Raw genomic sequence first — 23,883 nt, 5'->3', positions numbered from 1 at the left:
AACATAGTCAGCTGCTAACCAGAAGGGGGTGGTTCAAACACACCTGCTGCTTCGCGGGCGGAGGCTGTGGAAGTCGGCTTCTCTCAAGAGTGAGGGCCTCGGCTTCCTCAAGGGTCGCTGTTGAGAAGGAATTGGCGAGATGGCAGTGATGTTTTGCTTAGGAGTCCCCGGGTGGTACAGATGGCTGCTGCCCTCAGCTGCTGATCAGAAGCTTGGAAGTTCACGTCCACTCAGAGGCCCTGTGGAGGAGCAGCCTAGTTAGCTGTTTGTGACAACTCTGGGAGCACAGTGCTGCTCTGACACATGGCTTCACCAGGAGTCACAGTTGACTTATGGGAAGTGGGTTGGCCATGAACATAAAACTGGATTTTCAGAAAGAGAACACAGTAATGTTAAGTTGGGTCAGTTCCAACTCGTCGTGATCCTGTCTAGGGTTTCTGAGGCAGTAAGTCTTTGCAGGAGCAGAAAGCCTAATCTGGTGACTTTAAACTGCTGCCTTAGTGGTTTGCAGTCCAGTATTTATCCTCCGGAGCCACCATGCTCCCTCTACAGAAGAATAGCAACCAAAAAGAATGGATGTTGGAGTAAATCTACCAAACACGATAGTAGGACTTTTATGGAGAAACTTTAGAAGCTGTGACTGACAGCAGACAAAAGGAAGAACTAAGTGAAGGAGGAGCCGCGTGGACTAGTGGGAGCTGAAGTTTCCTCCAGCCGTCTGTAGATTCAGTGCAGTTCCATTCAGGATCGCAGCCGGGCTTCGGAGACCACTGTTGGGAACCCCATGAGCTGCTCTGAAATGCGCAGTGGTAGGGGACTGTGCTCCCAGCCACCAAGACTGCTCACTGTGTCCAACGGATGGGCACCACACGACCTCACACCACACCCAGACCTACACCCGTGGCTCGTACGAGGTCCTGTACTGCTGTAACAAAGAACCACAGAACTGGGGCCTTCAAATCACACGGCAGAAGCCTGGTGGGCCAGCGGCCAGGTGCTCAACTGCACAGTGACGGGGCGGTGGAGAAAGATGTGACGGTCTGCTGCTGTGACGTTCCAGGCCTGAATGTCATCCCAGCTTGACCAATTACTGTTTTGTCTGAGTAGGGACAAAAAGTGCAGTACTACTTGTTGAATAATAAAATTTGAACTCAAAGTATCCCCATTGTTAAAAAAGGTAACAGATTAGGAAGCCTCCAGGGTCCTTGTACCCTGGAAGGGAAATTGACAGTAGTGGGCTTGGGCTGTTTCTGTTTTTTCTGGTTTTGGGTATTATCTCACAGTTCTGGAGCTGAGAAGTCTGAAATGGGTGTCATGGATCCAAAACCAAGTGTCATCAGGGCTGGCTCCTTCTGGAGGCTCTGCGTCAGCTTGGGTTTCTGCACTTGCCGGAGGCTGCCACATTCCTGCGCTTGTGACCCCTCCCTCACCTTCCATGTACCCCTCCAGTCTCTCCTCCCATCCTCACACCTCCTCTGATTCGGCCCCTCTTGCCTCCCCTCTTTTAATTATTAGAAACCTCGTGATTCCACTGGGCCTCCCCAGATAACCCAGTTTACTTGCCCCATCCCAAGATCTTCCACACAGCTGCAAAGTCCCCTTTCCAACATAAAGCAACAGATGCGCTGATCTTAGAGACTAGGACATGGACAGTGGGGGTCATAACTCTACCCACCATGTGTCTGGAGGGTTGGTGTTTTCAAGACAGAACTTCCAAGACGATGAGGAAGGAAGATTTCTTTATGACTTTAGACTAAGGAGGATCCCAGTGGAGAAAGCACGATGTGTTTGCTGAATGTAAACTGAGGACCTACTGTTGATTGAGTTGATTTTGTTGGTACCATGGAGTCGATGTCAGCTCCTCGTAGGCTTTCCTGGGCTGTCACCTTTATGGGGACAGATGGCCAGGTTTTTCTTCCATGCAGCCACTGATTGAGTGCAGACTGCATCCTTTAGGGATGTTCCCAGGTCCTACATCATCTTCCCCGTCACCAGAGTTGAGGCCACTGTGCATTTGGAGGGCCTTCTGAACGAGGGGGCTCATCTCCTTGTGCTCTGTCAGACAGCATTCTGTTGTGAGTCTTAGCTTTTCATTGGTTGATTTCAGGAAGTCAATTTGCCAGGCCTTTCCTCCTAGTCTAAAACCACCACTGAAACCACCACAGGTGACCCTGCTCAGTGTGTTCAATCCCAGCATCCCAGCAACACATACTCTGCCACAGAACGACACTCGGACAGACGTGGGGGTGGGGCTGGCCATCTGCTTTTCCCCCAGCCAGTCCCCTCTGGGGCTGGGGCCTTGGAGACGCTCTCACTCCTAGTGCCTTTGAAGGCAGTACAATAGCGGGAACAATCAGCCCAGACGTCCACTCACGAGGACAGGGACAGGGGCCTGTGTGACGCAGGGTTGAGCAGTGAGCACCGCTGCTCTGCCCCCAGCAGGTGAGCCTTCAGCATGTCACAGGAAAGCATGACAACCTAGTAGAAAGGGTTGTCTCGGAGCAGCCACACCAAGACTCCCTGTGGACTCTTCGGTGTTGGGTGTTGCTGTTAGATGTGGTGCCGTCAAGCCGACGCTGTGTGACAGAGCTGACGTGCCCCCTAGGATTTCCTCCTCAGTCCTGTTAGATCACATGGCAACCACGAATGTCCACGGGACCAGATTAGCCAGGTCTGTGTCCTGTGAAGCTGCTCTTTGGGCCCCAGGATGTCCCTCAGCCATACTCTGTTGTGGTTGTGAGTTGCTGCTACACAGGCTCTGAATCAGGGCGGCCCATGGACCATGGTTGTGGGCTGTCCTCTCCTTGCCTCACCCCGGGGTTCCACTTCTCTCGCCATGAGTGTGTGGGTGTGTGATTATAACTGTGCATGTTCGTGTGACGGTGTACCTGTGCATGTGTGTTTTGTGTATGTATGTGTGCATTCCCGTGGGTTGTGTGCATGTATGTGTGTATGTCTTGCAGACATTGTATGCACATGTGTGCATTGTGTGTGTGCATGTGTGTATGCCCGTGTGCACATGTATATATGCCTTGTGCATGTGTGTGTGTTTTTCCAGAACGCTGGCGCTTTGAAAGAGGAAGTGTCCTTTGGGCAGAAGAGAAATCTCATGGAAGCATCACATAACTAAGTCTTGCTAGTCAGGGACATGGCAGAGCCAGCATCACGGGAAATGAGTCACTGATTTCAGAGTGGCTCCGAGCCTTCCGTTAATACCAGCACTATGTCCCTAAAAGCCATGAGTGCTGAGTGGGTGTCAGGGCTGTTAGCTCCCTGTGCATCAAAGGGTTGGGAGCACCCTGCAACTCAGCTTCGAGGGCCGAGGAGGCTCTCTGGTGGGGCTGCTCTCCACTGGCTGTTGTCCCTACCCCAGTGGTTGTACATCCCAGACTCCGCACTCCACCCTCAGGTAGGGTCCAAGCAGAAGGTGAAGAAGGCTGCCCCTGTCAGCCCTCCTCCTGGGTCTAAGTCTCCACTCCTGGTCCTATTTGCAATCAGCGCAGCGGCTCCCTCCTCTGACCCCAGCCTCCCAGGCAATGTCTGCTGCCCTTAGCGGTCAGCTGTTGGTTAGGATGGCCACCACTCCTTGTAACCAGGGTGGATGGGGGGCAGCGAGGCTAGAGCCAGGCTGGGATCAGGAGGGCTCACCATGGGTTCCAGGGAGGGGCTGTGTTGGGATGGGGCCTGAGCAGACTGAACACACACCGCTCAGTAAGAGGAGATGGAAAATTCAGGAAGGGCCCAGGCTGTCCTGTGCAGAACCCAGAGACAAAATAAGGCTGGGGCTGCTGTGCCCCCGGGAGGTAGGCGCCTGAGCTTCCTCTTGGGTACAGACCTGCTGTCCTCAGTTGTGTACAGGGTCCCCTGCTTTCCGGTCAGCTTCTCTCCACTGCCAGGCACCAGCTCCGAGGAACCGGGCGGGGTGTGCGGAGGTGGCCCCTTATTTATTTCCTCATTACTCTCCCGCCTGTCTTCCTTCTCTGCCCTCCTCCCCTCTGTACCACCCCCACTGGTGCCAGGTGTTGCCAGCGTGCATTCTAGACCCTCCAGCTCTAGATCTGAGGGGGGGCTGCACCCTAGGCCTCCACCATTGAGATTTACCATCTCCACATCAATAGCTGGTGGGGGCACTGCCCGACACCAGGCTGGGTGAGCTGCACACGGTGTTTGTTGCTACAGACTGCCTTGGTGCCCTGTTTATTCACGAAGGATGCCTGGTCACCTCCTTACTGGCCATTGCCAACATCTGAGGGAAAGAGCCCTTTATGCCCTGAGGCTGAACAACCTCACTCCCGAGGAGGCGTGGACAGTGGTGTTGGAGGCCAGAGAGAGGGCATGCGCCTAGCCACAGGACTGGGGGCGGCATTCAAGGCCCCTCAAGGGGGATGGCTCTGGAAAGATGTCCTCAGCACATTTCAGACACAGTGTGCCTTTGCTCCCTGCCAGCTCGACGATAGGTGACCAGGTCCTGTGTGAATCCTCACCGTGCGAGGGGCCTGCTGGGAGTGGGAAAGACCCCTCCCCCCAGGTCAGTGTGGCAGAGTTAGGACTCTGACCTCACCCTTAGGGACTCTTGTCTCTCCAAGGTCACCCACCTGCTTCTGTCTGGTCCCGGCATCTCTGGCTACAGAATGAGGGGTGACATATGGCCAGGATTTTTATAGTAAGAGTAAAAGGCAGATGCCAAGTTCCAAACCAGAGCTAATGAGGCTTCACGTTGTGACTGATTTACTGCAAAGAGGGGGGCTCCTTTTCTGGCCTCATCGGGGGAGGCAGGGCTGTGATGACATTAACCCAGGGCTGTCAGCAGGACAACTGGCTTGGTGAGCTAGGAGCTGGCGGAGTAGACACTGATCCTGTTACTAACACACCTGACGTGGTACCTTTACCTCTGGTCACCTGGGGTTTGGACCAGGATACCCATTCTCCAGGGTCAGCAAGCAAAGCCCCGAGGGGTCTGGGCCCACCCTTGTGCAGCCTGGTGGGTCCTTAGATTCAGGGGTCTGAGATTCTGATCCTTGACTAGGTGGTGCTCAGGGCTCCTCGGGAGGAACCCTGTCCCTGTTCCTGCCCGTCCCCCATTCCCCCCCCCTCCGACCTAGCAGGCAGGAGCTGCCAGGAGCCACTTTGACTAGTCACACACCCAGCCTGTCAGAACAAGGCAGCCGGAGGTGAGGGGTCCAGTCCCAGCTGTCCTGCCCCAGGGGAACCGCCCTATTGGGCCTCTATAGAAGCTTCTCCACCTTCAAGGACCCATGTGGTCACACTGGGCTTACCTCCTCATGAAGCTAAGACCCTGTCTCCTCTTGTCGGCCATGTCCTCAGACCAGGCATGGAATCTGGCCATGGGTGATTTGACTGGCTGCCCAGCCTTCCTGGCCTTGTGGTCCAGCCTTGGGTCCCTCCCTAGCATTGCCCTCGGGGCCCGTGAGGCTTTGGGGCGTCTTCCCTTTGCTGAAATGACCACTTGCTTGTGGTCCGTTGTTAGGGTTTCTCCTTTTTAAAAACCTGCAGTTGTAGGTTTAGTTGCCCCACATGTGAGGAAAGCAAATACGGCCAGTCCTCTGCTGAAGCACAACAGAGCTGTGTTTCCCAGGGGTGTTCAGGCCTGTGGCCTTCTGCAGGTGGTACCTCTTGGTGGACGGTTTGCACACGCACCCCAGCCCTCCAGGGACAGGAGCCCGTCAGCACAGAGTCTCCCCAGGTTGTGTTTCAATCGCTCGCTCCCTCCCAGGTGACGCTTTCAGGAAGGACATTGCCTGGTGACCACCCCCAGGAGTCCAAGGGTCCGGCGCCCCACCTCTGACCATCCTTCCTCTCCCCACAGAGGACGGGAGGGGCAAGCTGCGGCCAGCCAAGACCAAGTGTGACCGGAAGAAGAAGACCTATGGGCCCCTGCACTCCCACCTCCCCCTCTTGCCACCCCAACTGCCCCTGCCCCCAGTGCCCCCAATCCCTTTCGCCCCCGAGGAGATCCCCCTGCCACCGCCCCTGCTAGAGCCGCCCATGCTGGCACCAGCTTCCACTGCTGTGTCTGAGGAGAACCTGCCGCCCACAGCCCTCAATGTGGTGCCCCCCGAGGTCCCCGGAGGCCTGGAAGATGAAGCTAAGCCGAGACCCATCATCCCCATGTTGTATGTGGTGCCCCGTGGTGAGCGGGCGGCTGGTGACCGGGAGCAGCGCACCCCCCAGCAGGCCTTCGAGCACTTCGTCCAGAAGGAGCCGGCTGCCCCCATGGAGCTGACCCTGCAGGAGGGCCAAGGTGGGCCTGGGCGCCCCGAGACCTCTGCCCGGGCCAGCGATGTGCAGGTAGGCACTCCAAGAACCCTGCTCAGGCCAACGATAGGCAGGTGAGTGTCCTGGCACCCCCACCCAGGCCTGCAATATGCCTGTGGGTGCCCTGAGACTCCCATCAGAGTTAGTGATGTGTAGGGAGGCTCCTGTTCAGCCCTCACTGTGCCCTTGATGTCCTTGTCCTGTAAGTGTATGGGGTGCACAGTCTGTGGGTACTGAGGGCCTTTGGGAGACTGGGGCCCAGGACTGGGGTCTATTGGCCCCTCTGAGCTCTATGCCAGCCCGAGGTGGCACCTCACAGAGGTGATGTGTTTTATGTTCCAGGCACCGTCTACATTCTCGAAGTTAAAGATGGAGATCAAGAAGAGCCGACGCCACCCACTGGGCAAGCCGCCCACCCGTTCCCCCTTGTCGGTGGTCAAGCAGGAGGCCTCCAGTGACGAGGGTGAGGCTGGGTGGGGGGAGGGCTTGCCCAGCCTATACCCTGAGAGCCTTCACAGTGGCTTGTCCACCCCAGCTCTGTTCCCCTGTAGCTGACCCCCACCTGCACACCCTGTGGCCCCTCCTCAACACCCCTGGCCATGCACCTAGGCCCATGTTCTCTGCCCGCCCAAGGTTTGGGAAAGACAATCTGGGTCAGAAGAGGCCCTGGACTTGTTTTAGTGTGGACCTGATGTGTGGGTTGGGGGCTCAGGACCTTTGTGGGGGTTGGTGTGGTGTCCCTGGGACCCACCCTGCTCTGGCTCATCCCTCTGTGGGGCTGAGGGAGACCCCGACACCCAGCCATCACCCCATGACCAGCTGTTGTCAGGGACGCTTTGTGTGCTGACCCATGGCCAGGCTGCCCACAGTGGGCAGTGGTTCACACAGCAGTAGGGGTGGGGCACTGAGACCAAGAGCCGCTCTTCCGTGTCGAAGCCCTGCTGAGCCAATTTCCATGTTCTGCACCTGCCTGCCATTTAAGGGGCATGTGGAGTTTGAAAAGGTGGTTTCCTTTCTCTGAATCTGAAGTTGAGGGTCAACAGAACCTCGCGAGGAGACAGGCACAGTGGTGGCCTCCCCTTCATAATTGGAGTAGGGGGGCTAGTGTGGCCAGTCTTTCTAAAAAGGGCCTCAGCTGGGTGTGCCTCTTTGGGGACAAGACATGATCAGTGGAGCTCAGACCCGACCCCACAGATGCCTCTCGTACCTTCTCCTGGGTTACCGGGGGTCAGGGTGGAAAGCAGGAATTCAGTGGGGCTAAAGACCCTGGGGATCGGGGGTCAGCAGAAACTGAGTCGCGCTGAAGGCTCCCCCGGCTCCTGTTACCCTAGAGGTGCTGCCTTTCTCGGGGGAGGAAGACATGAGCGACCCCGAGGCCTTGAAGTCGCTGCTCTCGCTGCAGTGGAGGAACAGGGCGGCCAGCTTCCAGGTGGAGAGGAAGTTCAACGCTGTCGCCGCGCTGACCAAGCCCTACTGCGCTGTCTGCGCTCTTTTCTACCCCTACAGCCAGGTGAGCGGTCACGCAGGCCTCGGGGTGATGGAACGTTCTGGAGGGTGATAGCGGTGATATGTGTTGGTGTTCCCTTCATGGCCCTGGGGGTGTGGTGGGGTGGGGGGTGTGGTGGGTAAGATGGCAGGCATTCTGCAACGGGCCTTCACAAAGCCATGGAAAATGGAATGAAAAAAGTGAAATTTTTCCACAAACTTTTTGGGGTCTTCTCATATACTATTTGGAGCCCTTACTATAGGATAAGCTTTGGAACCTAAGGTCAGTGATTCAAACCCAATAGATGCACCTCGGCAACCCTGTGTAGGGTCGCTATGAGTCAGAAACGACTCAGTGGTACCCAACAACAGCAACATACACTTTTTACCAAAAACTGTTCTTAAACCAAAGGAAAGGAAATCCCTGGTGGCACAATGCTTGAGTGCTTGGCTGCTCAGTGAGAGGTCAGTGGATCAAACCCACCCAGCGGCTCTGAGGAGAAAGAGGATCTGCTACCATAAGGGTGATAGCCTAGGGCACCTCATGGGACAGTTCTCCTCTCGTGTGGCATCACTGTGAGTCAGGATTAGCTCAACACTTATCTAATTTGGGTCTAAAAAGGAGAAAAGAAATTGAGAGAGAGACTCTCTGGATGGCTAGTGGGAGACAGGAATCACTGTGGGGAGCAAGGCTGGCCCAGGTGTCCCTCCGTCACCTCCCATGTCCCCCTATGTTCCGGAACCCGAGTCTCCGAACAGGGCCTCATCTCTGGCCACTGAGCTAAGCAAAATGCCCGCTCAGGAGTCGGTCCTGGGCAGCGCCCTTCTTGGGTGGTGCTGGGGAAGCTGTTGGGAGTCAGTCAAGGAACTCAACTTAAAGATGTACACTTTCTTAAGAACAGCTGCTATGCTGAGCCATAGTGCCAACTTTAACCACATGCTGATGTGCTAGTGTGCGTTCCACGTGGGCCGCGCCGGCAGCTCTGCGGAGTCTGGGAGGAGCCCTGGGTGTGGCCCTGGTGCCCATGCCACGCCCTGCCCGCTGTCCCTCAGCCAGAATGCTGGCCTGAACACAGACAGCGGTAGTTAGTGGTCCCTGTGCCTGCAGGCATGTGGGGTACAGGTCACTGAGGTACACTCACTCCTGCCCCCTGGTGATCCCTCACTGCCCCCCTACCCATTCTCCCAGCCTGGTTCAAACTCATGTAGGTGTGTAGAGAGGGCCCATCCCCTCAAGTCAGGCACTTGACTATCCACTCTACTCCAGTGTCCCTGCTTCTGCAGGTCCCCAGCAGGACCCAGATGTGTCCTGTGGCATGCCTGCATGTGTCTGAGCCACCGTCCGATGTATGAAGGGCAGGGCTGCCCTGTCTCTGAGGCCACCGCCCTCAGACTGGGAGTTGCTACCACTGAAATCGCCTCCCTCATTCATCCCTTTGCTCATTCTTTCAAGTTTCTGTTCAGAGGGCTCTCCAGGACACTGTCCTGAAATTGGGACATGGGGTGAGGTTGGAGGATGCGCCAAAATGAGTGTCCAAGTGACAAAGACACCTGGGAGCCCCAACCTGGGGAAGGTGTGGAGTGGGCGGGCCTGAGGTGTGGGAAGAGGAGGGAGGGACAGCAGGTCCAGCTGTGCCAGCCGTGAGCCTGGACAGGTCACTGAGTGGACATATCACTGACTGGACATGTCACTGAGTGGACAGAACCTGCTGGAGCCACTGTAGTGTCCCCGGAGGAGCTGAGGGCACTGGGAGGCCTGAGTGGGGCTGTGGGGGAGGGGGGAGGGGAGAGGGACAGGGTCCCAGCAGAGTAGAGGAGGTTGGACTGCTCAGCACCACCAGTGCCTCCACCCGCTCAGGGGGGCCCTTGGAGTTATGGAGCAGGGCCATGTCCCATTCCAGGTGACCACTGACACCTCCTCCCCCCACAGTCCCTGCAGCCTGAGAAGGAGGCAGCCCAGGCCTCACTCGGGGAAGGGCCCTCGGCCGCTGCGCCACTCTCCAGAAGTGGCCAGAAGACGCGGCCACTGGTGCCCGAGATGTGCTTCACGTCGAGTGGCGAGAACACTGAGCCGCTGCCCGCCAACTCCTACATCGGGGAGGATGGCACCAGCCTGCTCATCGCCTGCGCCAAGTGCTGCCTGCAGGTCCACGCCAGTGAGTGTGCGCGCGCCGGGCGGGGTGGGGCGACGCTGGGCGGGGCTCCTCCCTGCTCCACCCAGGCTCCTCCATCCCCGATTTCTAATTGCCACCACTCTTCCCATTCTGGGCTGGGGGCTCCACTCAGCCCTTGGTTGGGGAGTACTCGGTCATGGGTGTGAATGTCAGGGCCCCACACCATCCTGACTGGGATAGTGCAGAGGCCAAGGACATCTGGGGGACCCCTCTGGACAAGTTGAGGGGGGCGGCATTCTTGTGGGGATGTTTGCAGTTTGGGGAGACTCTTTCATGTCCCCTCCATCCCTGCCACTCACACCCGCCTCACTGAGCACAGTGAGAAAGGGGCCCAGAGCAAGCAGGAGGGCCAGTAACTCATTCCAAGGCTTTCTGGGAATTCTGCTCTCTTGAGTCCTTCTTGACCTATTGGCAATATGAAGTGGGCGTCCAGGGCCTTGCCTCTAATCAAAGTCATCCAGTCAGCCTCCTTCTGGAAGGTTCTGTGAGTTCTGCTTATACCCCCCCTGGCGCCCCAAATACTTGCAAACTCTGCTCGGTGGGCCGGAACTGGCCTGGGGTTGGAACTGGTAGCCGAGGTGAAACCCGAGACAGGTTAGCGGGCATACTTTATCTCTGCTGCTGCCGGCTGCCCTGCTCCAGTCAAGGAGATGGATTTTCCTTTCCTGGTGTGAGCACGGGCTGGACAGCATGTGACACTGTTAATTCTGTATGCTCATGGCTGAGGGAGTAGCCATACATCTGTATCCGCTGTCCTCCTCCTCAGGGGCAGCCTTGGTATGACCAAGGAGAGGCCAGGGGAGTGCTCTGTCACTGACCTCCCACCCAGATAAGGAAGCCACCTGGGTTTCATTCAGCCTGGCGGGCAGCAGGTTCCGTTCGGCTCCGCATACAGGTCTCCACTGAGAACTGGCATTACGGGGCCGCCTGTCCTTGTGCCAAGCTTGGCTGGTAACCTTTCTGCCAGTCCTCCTCCCCCACCCATGGTGCTCAGTGTGGGCCTCAGTGTGAGACCCAGCAAAGCCCCCTCCAACTCCCAGAGCCCCCTGTGAAGTGTATTCCTAGATATATGTATCTGTAGAAAGAGACCAGCACTCGTCTGTCAGTTTGTTGTACTGTGGTGGCTTGTGTGTTGCAGGGCTGCTGGGAGCTGTTTTAAATGCTGTAGGTATTCACTCATGTTGGACAGTTTTCAGCAGGGCTGCCAACTAAGACAGACTTGGAAGGAGGAGAGGCAGACCACTTCGGAATGGTTCATTACTGACCTTGTATCAGCATGTAGTGTTGGAAGATGAGCCCTTCAGGTTGGAGGGCACTCAAATTACAACTGGGGAAGAGCTGCCTCTTCCAAGTGGAGTTGAATTTAATGATATGAATGGAGAAGAGATTTCGGGACTGTCATTTAGTGATTGGGCACAACTCAAAATGAGAAGAAAGAGCGGCATAATAATTGGAAGATAGATGTATCAAGTATGAATCTAGGAAAATTGGAAATCATCAAAAATAAAATGCAACCCATAGAGATCTATAGTCTAGGCATTAGTGAGGTGAAATGGACTGGTATTGGCCATTTTGAATCAGACAAACTTAAGTTCACTATGCCTGGAACAAAAACACTGAAGAGGAATGACATCACATCCATCATACACAAGAGCCTTTCGAGCTTGACTTTGCTGTCTGTGATAGGGTGATAACCCTACAAGGAAGAACAGTTGATACTGTTGGTACTCAACTATATGCGACCACCCGCTAAAGCCGGTGATGATGAAATCAAAGAGTTCTGCCCACTTCTTTAGTCGGAAATGGATCAAACATGCCATTAAAATGCACTGATAATTACTGGTTATTGGAATGTGAAAGTGGGCAATGAGGAAGGATCTGTAATTGGAAAGTATGGTCTTGGTGATAGAAATAGTGCCATGGAGATCACATGATTAAATTTTGCAAGACCAATGACTTATTCATTGCCAATACCTTTTTTCAACAATATAAAAGGAGACCTCACCAGATGTAATAATACACAGGGATCAAATTGCCTACATCTGTGGGAAGATAACAGTGAAGATGTACAGTATCATCAGCTGGGCTGATTGTGGAACCTATGCAAGTTCAGGCTGAGCCCGAAGGAAATTAAAGCAAGTCCACTGGAGCCAGAATACGTCCTTGAGTCTCTCCCACCTGAATTGAGAACCCACCTCAAAACGGGTTTGATGCATTAGACACTAATGGCCAGTGACCAGAAGAGCTGTGGGATGACATCAAGAACACCATCCATGAAGAAAGCAAAAGACCCAAATGGAGGTCAGAAGAGACCCTGAAACTTGCTCTTGAGCATAAAGAAGATAAAGCATTTCTAAGAAATGAGAAAGTGAAAGAGCTGAACAGAAAATTTCAAAGGACAGTAATTGAATAAAGTGTAATGAAATGTGCAGAAACTTAAGAGTTAAAAAACCCAAAGGGAAGAACATTGTCAGCTTTTCTCTATCTAAAAAGAACTGAAGAAAACATTTATGCCTCAAGTTGCGTTGATTGATACAGAAAGTATCAAAATGAGCTGCTGTATCAAAGATAATTGGTCTATGTGCAGCCATTTCAAGAGGTAGCATTTATTTGATCAAGAACCCATGGTATTCAAGGAAGAAATCCAGCCTGCACTGAAGGCGTTGGTGAAAACCAAGGCTCCAGGAATTGACGAAATACAAACTGAAATGTTTCAACAAACTGATGCAGCATGGGAGGCACTCATCTGGCCAACCAATGAGAAGAGAGCCATATCTGTGCCCATCCCAAAGAACGGTGACCCCGTGGAAGGAGGAAGTCATTGAACAATATCCTTAATATCACACGCAAGTAAAGCTTTGCTGAAAACAGTTTAAAAATGGTTGCAGCATACAGAAATGGACGTGCAACTAGGGAGATCATTGCTGATGTCAGATGGATTTTGGTTAAAAGCAGAGAATGCCAGAACGATGTTTGCTGCTGCTGCTATTATGGGCCGTCGAGTCAATTCCAAGAGTTTCTGAGAGTGTAAATTTTTACAGGAGCAGAAAGCCTCATCTTATACCTGTGAAGTGACTGATGGATTTAATCTGCTGACCTTGCAGTTAGCAGCTCAGCATCTAACCCACTACGCTGCAGGGCTCCTTAGAAAAATGTTAACTTGTGCTTGATTGACTATACAAAGGCATTCAACTATGTGAATCATAACAAACTGGGGGTAACATGAAGCATGCAAATTCGAGAACATTTCACTGTGCTCATGAGAGACCTGTCCCATAGACCAAAAGGCAGTTATTCGAACAGAAGACCCTGTTGTTGTTGAGTTGGTTCTGACTCATGGTGACCCTGTGTGGGTTTTCGAGGACCAGCTGGTGGATTTGAAATCAGGAAAGGTGTGCACCAGAGTTGGATCCTTTCACCATACCTATTTAATACATATGCTGAGCAAATATTCCAAGAAGCTAGAGTATATAAAGAAAAACATGGCGCCCAGATTGGAGGAACACTTATTAACAACTTGCGATATGAAGCAAAGAGGACTTGAAGTACTGATGAAGATCAAAGACCACCGCCTTCAGTATTAATTGCACCTCCGTGTAAACAAAACAGAAATCCTTACCACTGAACGAATAAATCGAATAAATAACATCATGATAAGTGGAGAAAAGATTGAATTTGTCAGAGAGTTCATTTTGCTTGAATTCACAATTATCACTCATGGAAGCTTATTGCATTAGTGAAATCTGCTGCAGAAGATTTCTTTAAAGTGTTGAAGAGCAAAAATGTCAATTTGAGGACTAAGGTGTGCTTGACCCAAGCCATGGTATTTTCAGTTGCCTCATACACATGTGAAAGTTGAACAGTGAATAAGGAAGACTGTACAAGCTTCCATGCCTTTGAATTATGATGTTTTCAAAGAATCTTGAAAGTACCATGGGCTGCCAGAGCAAACAAGTCTGTTTTAGAAGCAGTACATCCAGAATGTTCCTTACAGGCAAGGATGGTGAGACTTGGCATCTTGTTCTTTGGACATGTGGTCCTGAGAGACCAGTCCCTGGAGAGAAGGACATCATGCTTGCTAAAATGGAGGGTCAGTGTACAAGAGGAAGACCCCCCTACAAGATGGCTTGTCACAGTGGTGGCCACAGTGGGCCCAATCACAGTGACTGTGAGGCTGATGTAGGAAGCGGCAGTGTTTTGTGTTGTTGGGCACAAGGTCACTGTGCATTGAAACCAACTCCGCGGCTTCCAACAACAACAGTAAATGCAGAGATTGAATTCAGGGAAATGGCTCATGCGGTTAAGGCATCTGGTAGGCTCCCAATCAAGCATCTCCTGACTCACAAGGTTATGAGGGCTGACGAACCCAAAACCGGGAGGGCAGATGGCAGGCTGCAGGCTCACTTCCCAAAAACCAGAGGTCAACTGATGACAACTCTGATGCAGGATCTAGAGAGAGGACTTGGCCAGACATCTGTGTATATTGGATGCAGACCACACCCCCAAGAAAGCCCTCCTCCTATCAGATCAGAGGATAGCGGAGCATTACACATGCTGAGGACCACGGCCCAGCCGTGCTGACACGTCACATCACCATCACAGCCCACCCCTGTCACCTTGGCTCCTGTATGCATCTCCTTAACCATACACAGTGTCTAAATACAGACGGCGAGGAACTGCACATAAGCCTAACATGATGCAGCTGAAAACACATTAGCCCCATTGGCATCTTGTATTTAATAAATAATGGGATAAGGAAGGGAAAAAACAAAAATATTTGCTCTACATACACACATGCACATATAGATCCACACACCACCGAACGTCTGTCAGTTGTACTGTTTGTGACTTGTGTGTTGCTGTGGTGCTGGACGCTGTACCACCTGTGTTTTAAATCCCAGCTGGGTCACCCACAGTAGACAGGTTTCAGCTGAGCTTCCAGACTAAAACAGACTAGGCAAAAGGAGAGGTGGACTGCTTCTGAATGTTCAGCCACTGAAGACATTATGAATAGCAATGGAGCCCTGTTAGAGATAGCACTTTAGAATATTGCATACTGAAACATTATGAGGAGCACCAGAATATTGTGAGATACAGTGCCAGAATATATCCTCCAGCCCCTCAGGTTGGAAGGCACTGAAAATACAACTGGGGAAGAAAGAGCTGCCTTCTCAAAGCAGAGTTTTGATGACACAAAAGGAGGAAGCTCTGGGGACCTTCATTGCTAATGGGGTACAACTCAAAATGAGGAGAAACACCTGTAAATAAAGATCGATATCCTAGGCATTCGTGAGTTGAAATGGACTGGTATTGACCACTTTGAATATGGCAGACATACAGTTTACTATGTTGGGAATGACAAATTGAAGAGGAATAGCGTAGCATTCATCATTAGAAAGAACATTTCAAGATCTATCAAACTTTAATGCTGTCTGTGATAAGGCAATAGCCATACACCTACAAGGAATTGAGGAGTCCTGGAGTGGTGCTGTGGGTTAATGTGCTGGACTGCAAAGTTGGTTTGAACTGCAAGGTTGCTGGTTCAAGCTCACCAACTGCTCCTAGGAAACCCTATACAGGGTTGCTATGGGCCGGAACTGACTCGACGGCCCTTAATAACAACCATAACAAGGAATGGATTGTAGCACTGTAGGATCCGCAGTGGACTGTGAACCATAGGCCGGCAGCTCAAACCTACCGGGTGCTCATCTGAAACCCTATAACAGTTGCTATGAGTTGGAACCTACTCAATAGCACTCTAAGCAATACCACTATTACTCAAATTGACGCACCAGTCACTAAAGCCAAGGATGATGAAATTGAAGAATTTTACCAACTTCTTCAGTCTGAAACTGATCAAACATGCAATCAGATGTATTGATCATTACTGGTGATTGGAATGGGAAGGATGGAAACAAAGAGGAAGGATCAGTGGTTGGATAATATGACCTTGATGACAGAAATGATGCTGGAGATTGTATGATAGAGTTTTGCTAGATCAATGACTTCTTCATTATAGATTCCTTTTTTAGACAACATAGAAGAGGACTGTACTTGTGGATTGCACCAGGTAGAATACACAGAAATCAAATTGATGACAGCTATGGGAGGAGACTGTCGAAAGACTATATCTCATCAGTCAAAACCAGGCCAGGGACAGACTGTGGAACAGACCATCAAATTCTTATATGCATATTCAGGCTGAAGCTGAAGAAAATTAAAACAAGTCCACGAGAGCCAAAATATGACCTTGAACATATTCCACCTGAATTTAGAGATCATCTTAAGAATAGATTGATGCATTAGACCAAAGACCAGAAGAGTTGTGGGATGACATCAAGAACATCACACAGGAGGAAAGCAAAAGGTCATTAAGAAGACAAGAACAAAGGAAAAGACCAAAATAGATGTCAGAAGAGGCTCTGAAACTTCTTCTCCAGTGCAGAGGTGCTAAAGCAAATGGAAGAAATGAGGAGCTAAAATAGCTGAATAGAAAATTTCACAGGACACGCAGAGAAGACAAAAGTCAAGTATTACTATGAACTGAGCAAAGACCTGGAGCTAGAAACCAATACTGAAGAATACACTCAACATTTCTCAAGCTGATGGAACTGAAGAAAAATTCAACCCTTGACTTGCAACACTGAAGAATTCTATGAGGAAAATATTGAATGATGAAGAAGGCATCAAAAGAAGATGAAACGAATATACAGGATCACTGTACTAAAAAAAAAAAAAAAGGATGATATTCAACCATTTCAAGAGGTAGCATATGATCAAGAGCCAGTGGTACTGAAGGAAGAAGTCCAAGGTGCATTGAAGGAATTGGCATAGAACAAGGCACCAGGAACTGATGGAATACAAATTGAAATCTTTGAGCAAACTGATGCAGCACTGGAGGCATTCACTCATCTATGCCATGAAATTTGGAAAACAGCTATCTGGGCAACTAATTGGAAAAGATCCATATTTGTGCCCATTCCAAAGAGAAGTGACCCAACAGAATGTAGAAATCATAGGACAATATCGTTAACATTACATGCAAGTAAAATTTGCTAAAGATAATTAAAAAATAGCTGCAACAGTACATTGACAGTGAACTGCCAGGGGTCCAAGCCAAATTCAGACAATGACGTCGAATGAGGGATATCATTGCTGATGTCAGATGGGTCTTGGCTGAAAGCAGAGAATACCTGTGCTTTATTGGCTACACAAAGGCTTTCGATTGTGTGGATCATGATAAACTATGGACACCATTGAGGAGAATGGGTATTCTGGTACATTTAATTGTGCTCATGAATAAGGAACCTGTACATAGACCAAGAGGCAGTCGTTGGAACAGAACAAGAGGACACTGAATGGTTTAAAATCAGGAAAGGTGCGTGCCAGGGTTGTATTCTTTCATCATACTTACTCAGTCTGTATGCTGAACAGATAATTCTAGAAGTTGGATTATATGAAGAAGAGCATGGCATCAGGATTGGAGGTAGGCTCATTAACAAGCTGCAATATACAGATGATACAACCTTGCTTACTGAAAGGGAAGAGGACTTAATAATACTGATTGATGAAGATCAAAGAACACAGCTTTCAATATGGGTTGCACCTTAATGTGAAGAAAACAGGACCAATTAGTAATACCATGATAAATGCAGAAAAGATTGAAGTTGTCAAAGACTGCTTTGGTTTTTTTTTTAAGCTTTTATTGTGAATTGAGTGATAGTTTACATGGTAGAGCATCAGCTTTATATTCATCCTATCATATTTCATTTCACTGCGATGATTACAATCCCGTCCATGCATCATCAACCAACCAAAGGGTACACCACACAAGCCTGCCCCTCGGCCATCAGCACACAGACTCTCTCCTTCCGAGTCCAGAGTCCCCAGCTGCTCCATCTCTCCACGCAAAGACTGCATTTTCCTTGACCCCACTATTAACACTCACAGAAGCAGCAGTCAGGAAATCAAATGACAATATCACATTAGGCAAATCTGCTGCACAAGACCTCTTTAAAGTGACAAGAGCACAGATGTCAAGTTGGAGTGCTAAGGTACACCTAACTCAAGCCCTAGTGTTTTCAATAGCCTCACACGCTTGTGAAAGTTGGACAATGAGAAAGGAAGACTGTGGAAGAGGAATTGATGCATTTGAGTTATGGTGTTGGAGAGGAATATTGAATGTACCACTGACTTCCAGAACAGACCAATCTGTGTTGAAAGAACTACAGCCCAAGAATGCTCTTTAGAAATCAGGTGAGACTCCATCTCTTATACGTCAGACACGTTATCAGGAGAGACCAGTCCCTGGAGAAGGACATCATGTTTGATATAGTGGAGGGTCAGCGAAATAGATGAAAACCCCTAATGAAGTGGACTGGCACAGTGACCGCAGCAATGGACTCAAACATGACACCGGTGGTGAGCATGGTGCAGGACTGGGCAGTGTTTCATCCTGTTGTGCGAAGGTTCGCTATGAGTTGGAGACCGCTTGACAGCACCTAACAACAACAACAATACACACACACACACACACACACACACACAAATCCACTGCCACCAAGTCAACTCTGACTCATGGCAATTCCGTGTAGGGTTTTCAAGACTAGGAATCTTTACAGGAACAGAAAGTTCCAGGCTTCTCCTGTGGAGCAGATTTGAACTGCTGACCTGGCGGTTAGCAGCCCAGTGCCTATCCTCCAGCTCCACCAGGGCACACCCCCATAGTAAAATAGGAAACTCACAACAACTGTAGTGTTTGATTCTACGATGGATCATGTGACCGTAGGTGGTATTTTCCCACCACCTACTCCGTATTCCCTTTGCCCACAGCAAGTACCACAGCTGGTGATGGCCTTGGGGTGACCCACATCATCATTCCCGAAGGCTCTGGACCATTGGTGGGCATGGCGTAGTTGCGTTGCTATGGTTTTCCATTGACTGTTACCACAGGGCATGGTAGTGCTAAGAGACCATCTAAGGGGTCTCCTGTGTTCCAGCCTTCATTATGTAACATCGGCCCAATCTGCTGCCGGCAGACGGGGCGCTCAGCAGTGGCTGTGGGCAAGTCAGCCTTGGTAAGTGGAAGCCCATCCTGCTGAGCCCACGGCTGACCTCCCTCCTGCCACCATGGCCACTCTGTTCACCAGCCCACTGGGCAGGGAGAGGCGTGGGTAGGGAAAGAGGAGGCCTGGTCTCCACAGAACGTGTCAGCCTGTCTACTTGGTTGTTAGAATCATCCTCTGTTGAGGTGACCCTGTGGTGAGCATTCACATGAGACACAAATGTTTTCACAGAGCGCTCTCCACACACCTCACTCCCCCACACCTCCTTGTCACCAATCATGTTCCTTCCGAATCTCTGAGCATGTAGCCAGATCACTGGCTGTAGCCTGTGGTCCACTTGGTCCACTTGGACCATTTCCTCATGCAGCCTACTCGTGCCTTTGGGTGCCGCTGTGCACGTCCAACTTTATGACTCTGGGGGTCAGACAGTGCCAGTTCATGAGAGACAGCTCCGGTCGCATGGTGACTTGGGGGTCCTTGGTTAGGTATTTTCAGTAACAAGCCAAAAGCTGCTTCTCAAAAGGAGAGTAGTTACCTGCAGAGGATGGCAGGGCTTTGCTCCAAAATCCTAAGGTCTACGCTGTGATTCACCAACAGGGGCCTGCCAAAGCCTCCAGACTGCGCCTCTCTCTGCCAGTGATACTTCAGGTACCATTGAACAGACTGGATCGTATGTCCCACGTGGCAGAGCCTTCTCTTGTTCTGGGGCCCCACTCAGAACTAGCGGCTTCCATGTCACTTGATTAACAGGCTGGGATAGCACTCCCAGATGAGGGGCGTGTTCCCTCCAAATTCCAGAGGGCCTCAGCAGGTGCTATGACCCTTTTTATTAGTGGGAGGGGCCAGCCGCAGTAACTTATCCTTCACTTTAGAAGGACTATCTCAACATGCCCCACACCACTAGTCTCCTAGAAATTTCACTGAGGTAGAACAGGCACCTACATTTCTGTCAGGTTAATTTCCCACCCTCTAGCATAGACTCCTGGTGTGGCGCTGTAGGGTCGGCACTGGACTGCGAACCATATGGTCAGCAGTTCAAATTCACCAGCTGCTCCTCAGAAACCTTGAGGTCGCTGTGGGTCCATACCGACTCGACAGTACTTAACAACCACAGCAGCAGTGTGCAGATGTCTTCCAGTGAGTCTCGGGTCATTGATACCGCTTTACTAGACCCTCTCGGCATAACAGCGTCTGTGTACTTGACCAGTGTGACGGCTTCTGGAAGGGAAAGACCGTCACGGTCCCTGCAGTCTGAAGCAGGATAGATACGCCTTTGGGGTAGGACAGTGAAGGAGTATAGCTGGACTCACCAGACTGAGTCTGGGCTTCTTTCAGAACCAGAATTGAGAAAAAGACACTGGTCAGATTAATAGCTACATGCCAGCTACCAGGAAGATACAAGATTTGTTCAAGCAAAGAAACCGCATCTGGAACAGCAGCTGCAATCGGAGTAACCATCTGGCTAAATTTACAACAATCCCCTGTCATTTCCTGAGATCCCTTTCTTTTTGGACTCCTGGTGTGACGCTGTAGAATAAGCACTTGACTGCAAGGTTGGTTTGAACCACAAGGCCAGCGGTTCAAACTTACCAGCTACTCCTCAGAAAATCCACACAGTCGCTCTGTGTCACAATGGACATGCCGGCATTCACAACAACGTTTGTTTCAGCACAGGCCTAATAGACAAGATGGATGGAGGTGTGGGAGTCCCCACTGATCTCTGCAGGTCTTCCGGGAGGTGGGATTGCTGTTGGTTGCTGTTTGTCTGGCTAAGGGCAGTTCTTGTGACTTCCACTTGGCTTACCTACCATCCTTGCCTGTACACCATGTGTCAGGGATCCTGCCGGGTTTTCTGAGTAGCTCCCGTCCAATTATGCGTTCTGGAACTGGGGAAATCACGACAGAATGAGTTTGGGGACCCAGTGGATCTCCTGTGAGACAGACCCGAACTAAGACTCCATGAATAACTTGACCCCCTCTACCCCCACTCTGACAGGTGGGGCACGGTGACTTTTTGGGTCTCCTGGAATTACCGTTGATTCAGAGCCTGTGTCCATCAGTTCCCGAAAAGTCTGATGATTTCCTTTCCCCAGTGAACAGTCATGCTTGCAAAAGTCCGTAGGTCGCTTTGGGGACAGCTGGGAGAAAGATTCATAGTATAAATGTTTGGCAGTATAATTGGGGCCTTCCTCAAGGGGACCCACCGCCCTATCTATCGAGGAGTTCTGAGTCTGTAAACTGACTCAGATCTGGGAATTGATTGAGGGGCCATGCAAGTTAGAGTGTACAGATCAAGTGAATATTTAGTAGGGTTCCATCTATTTTTCTCCAGGGATACTCTGCCTAAGTAACCAGCGCTGCCAGTCCGCAGCCAACCATTCTGATGACCGCTTTGACTCTGCTGCCCATTACCGGAACCACACCCTTGTCTTTGTAGACTGAGTGCCCTACTTGGCCCCCACTACATGGGGTCCAATCAGCTTCATTGTAGTTTGGTGTCTTCAGTTCTTTTAGGGCAGTTCCCACCGTCAAATCTGACCTAGATAAAAAGGCAATTAGCAGTCTTCAAGGAGGCCCGGGCTCCCTTGACAAATTCCTTCTCACCGTTGTGAAAGGTGTGTCTTCTGGATACTCCATGTGTGGGTCTGTGGGTCTGTCCTGGTGAATCCACGTTACCAGGCCCATTTCTTAGGCCGGGGGTTACCTTCTTCTGCAGTATACCGAGACAGGTCTGGACTTTCAGCTTGATGTAGTGTGGGCCTCTGCTTAACCCCTTCCATAGTCCCAGGTTTCTGTGTGTACACATTAGAAAAAATCAGGCAGTTCTTACTGGAGTGTAGCATGCCTTGAATAGAACAAGGGGACATGGAGTGGTTTTAAATCAGTCTGTATGCTGAGCTAATCATCCGAGAAACTGGAATACATGAAGAAGAACGTGGCATCAGAATTGGAGGGAGACTCATAAACAACCTGTGATATGCAAATGATACAATCTTGTTTGCTAAAAGCGAAGAAGAGCATGAAATACTTGTTAAGTGCAGCCGAGCACCGGACCACAAGGTCAGTGGTTCAAGCTCACCAACCGCCTCAGTGCTTTTCCTACAGCACCACGCTGGGACTCAAAAAAAATACTAACTGATGAAGATTAAAGACCACAGCCTTCAGTATGGGTTGTACCTCAATATAAAGAAAGCAAAAATCCTCACACTGAGCCAATAAGTAACATCATGAAAAGTGGAGAAAAGTGTGAAGTTTTCAAAAACTGCATTTTGCTTGGAACCACTATTCAACACTCAAGAGATCAGACGACGTATTGCATTGGGCGAATCTGCTGCACAGGAACTTTTTAAAGTGTTGAAGAGCAGAGATGTCAGCTTGAGGACTAAGGTGCGCCTGACCCAGGCCATGGTGTTTTCAATAGCCTCATATGGATGTGAAAGCTGGACAGTGAATAAGGAAGATCGTAGAAGAATTGATGCCTTTGAGTTGTGGTGTTGGAGGAGAATATTAAAAAATACCATGGACTGCCGGAAGGACAATCAAATCTGTGTTGGAAGAAGTGCAAACTAGGATGCCCTTTAGAAGTCAGGATGGCGAGACTTTGTCTCTCAAACTTCACACATAATTATCAGGCGGGACCAGTCCCTGGAGAAGGACAGTGGAGGGTCAGAGAAAAAGAAGAAGACCCCCAATGAGATGGATTGGCACAGTGGCAGCAGCAATGGGCTTAAGTTTAATAACAATGGTGAGGATGACACAGGACCGGGCAGCGGGTCGTTCTGTTGACGTCAGGTCACTATGAGTTAGAGCCAACTCAACAACAACATCACATCTCCTCTGAGGATACTCTACTTCACCTCTTGGGACATGCTGAGACTTAATTTGTAGGTCTAGAAGCAAAACTGGGTGGCATGGTGAGTCCTGGGGACACTTAGCAATGAATGTCTTGTAAGGCATCTTCTTCAGGGGTTACCCAGACAAAGACACTTTAGGCACAGCTGGAGGTTATAGAGCTAATGGTTTTCCCGCGTGTATAGTTTAGCTAACAGATAGAGTGGTCGTTTCAGATGGGAGTAAGAGGCTGGGTCTATGGGCAGAAGTGATTCCGTTTAATTTAGGGACTGAGTGCCCCCAGCTTCCTGATGAGCCGCTCTGATGCCCCATCCTAAGTTTCAGGGCGGCATTTTCTTCCCAGTCAGTGCCTTCAGCCACCTTCCCAGGTTGGGGGTTCAATCTGCCTTGCCAGTCAGCTGCTCTGATGATCAGACTCTGAGCTTGGTTTTCTGTAACACCAGCTTGCTTTCAAGAAATAAGACTTCTTTAAAGGCACAAGTGGCTAATTTCAGGTCTTGCATGTGGCGTTCGAGCTGTGGCCCTGAACCTGTGAGCTGTCCCTTTCTTCCATCACATGTTTCAGGAGAGTAGCACCACCCATCCGGCTTCCCTGTGCTTCCCATGTGAACCGAAGGCTAGAAGAGGGTCTGCTGTGCCCTCACTCGGGGCCTTGTCTCACAAATGTGTGGCCCAGTGCCCGGGGGTGAGCAGCACCATCCTAACTTCAGTACCTTGAAGACCAGCCAGACTTGAGAACCAATTCAGAAAACTCATCCTTACTATGTAGGACCGCCAAAGCCACTTGGTGCTAAATGGCTTCGGCTGGCTTGTCTAGAGGAGCAAAACCAGTGAAGGGTATGTATAAGGGGTCTTCAGAAAGCTTGTGGAATAATAGAATGAAAAGATATGGAACTTTCCATGAACTTTTTGAAGCCCCCCTCCCTTGTATAAGGATAGATAGGTAGATAGCAGATGAGATAGGTAGGTAGGTAGGTAGATAGCAGATGAGATAGGTAGATAGGTAGGTAGCAGATGAGATAGGTAGGTAG

General features: G+C 50.6%; 1 protein-coding gene across 1 annotated transcript in view; it reads left to right on the top strand.

Moving 5' to 3' along the window:
• Positions 1-23,883, top strand: part of KDM4B (lysine (K)-specific demethylase 4B) — a 114,580-nt gene that overhangs the window by 80,190 nt on the left and 10,507 nt on the right. Inside the window, exons 10-14 of the mRNA XM_006868910.1 lie at positions 3,410-3,436; positions 5,828-6,309; positions 6,619-6,739; positions 7,608-7,786; positions 9,692-9,917. Coding sequence (XP_006868972.1) covers positions 3,410-3,436; positions 5,828-6,309; positions 6,619-6,739; positions 7,608-7,786; positions 9,692-9,917 — 1,035 coding nt within the window. The remainder of the gene's footprint in view (positions 1-3,409; positions 3,437-5,827; positions 6,310-6,618; positions 6,740-7,607; positions 7,787-9,691; positions 9,918-23,883) is intronic.

This window comes from Chrysochloris asiatica, unplaced genomic scaffold (genome assembly GCF_000296735.1).
Source record: "Chrysochloris asiatica unplaced genomic scaffold, ChrAsi1.0 scaffold00125, whole genome shotgun sequence".
NCBI classification, from domain to species: Eukaryota; Metazoa; Chordata; class Mammalia; order Afrosoricida; family Chrysochloridae; genus Chrysochloris; species Chrysochloris asiatica.
The sequence above is the reverse complement of the archived record's forward strand: the minus strand, read 5'-3'. Positions and strand labels throughout refer to the sequence as shown.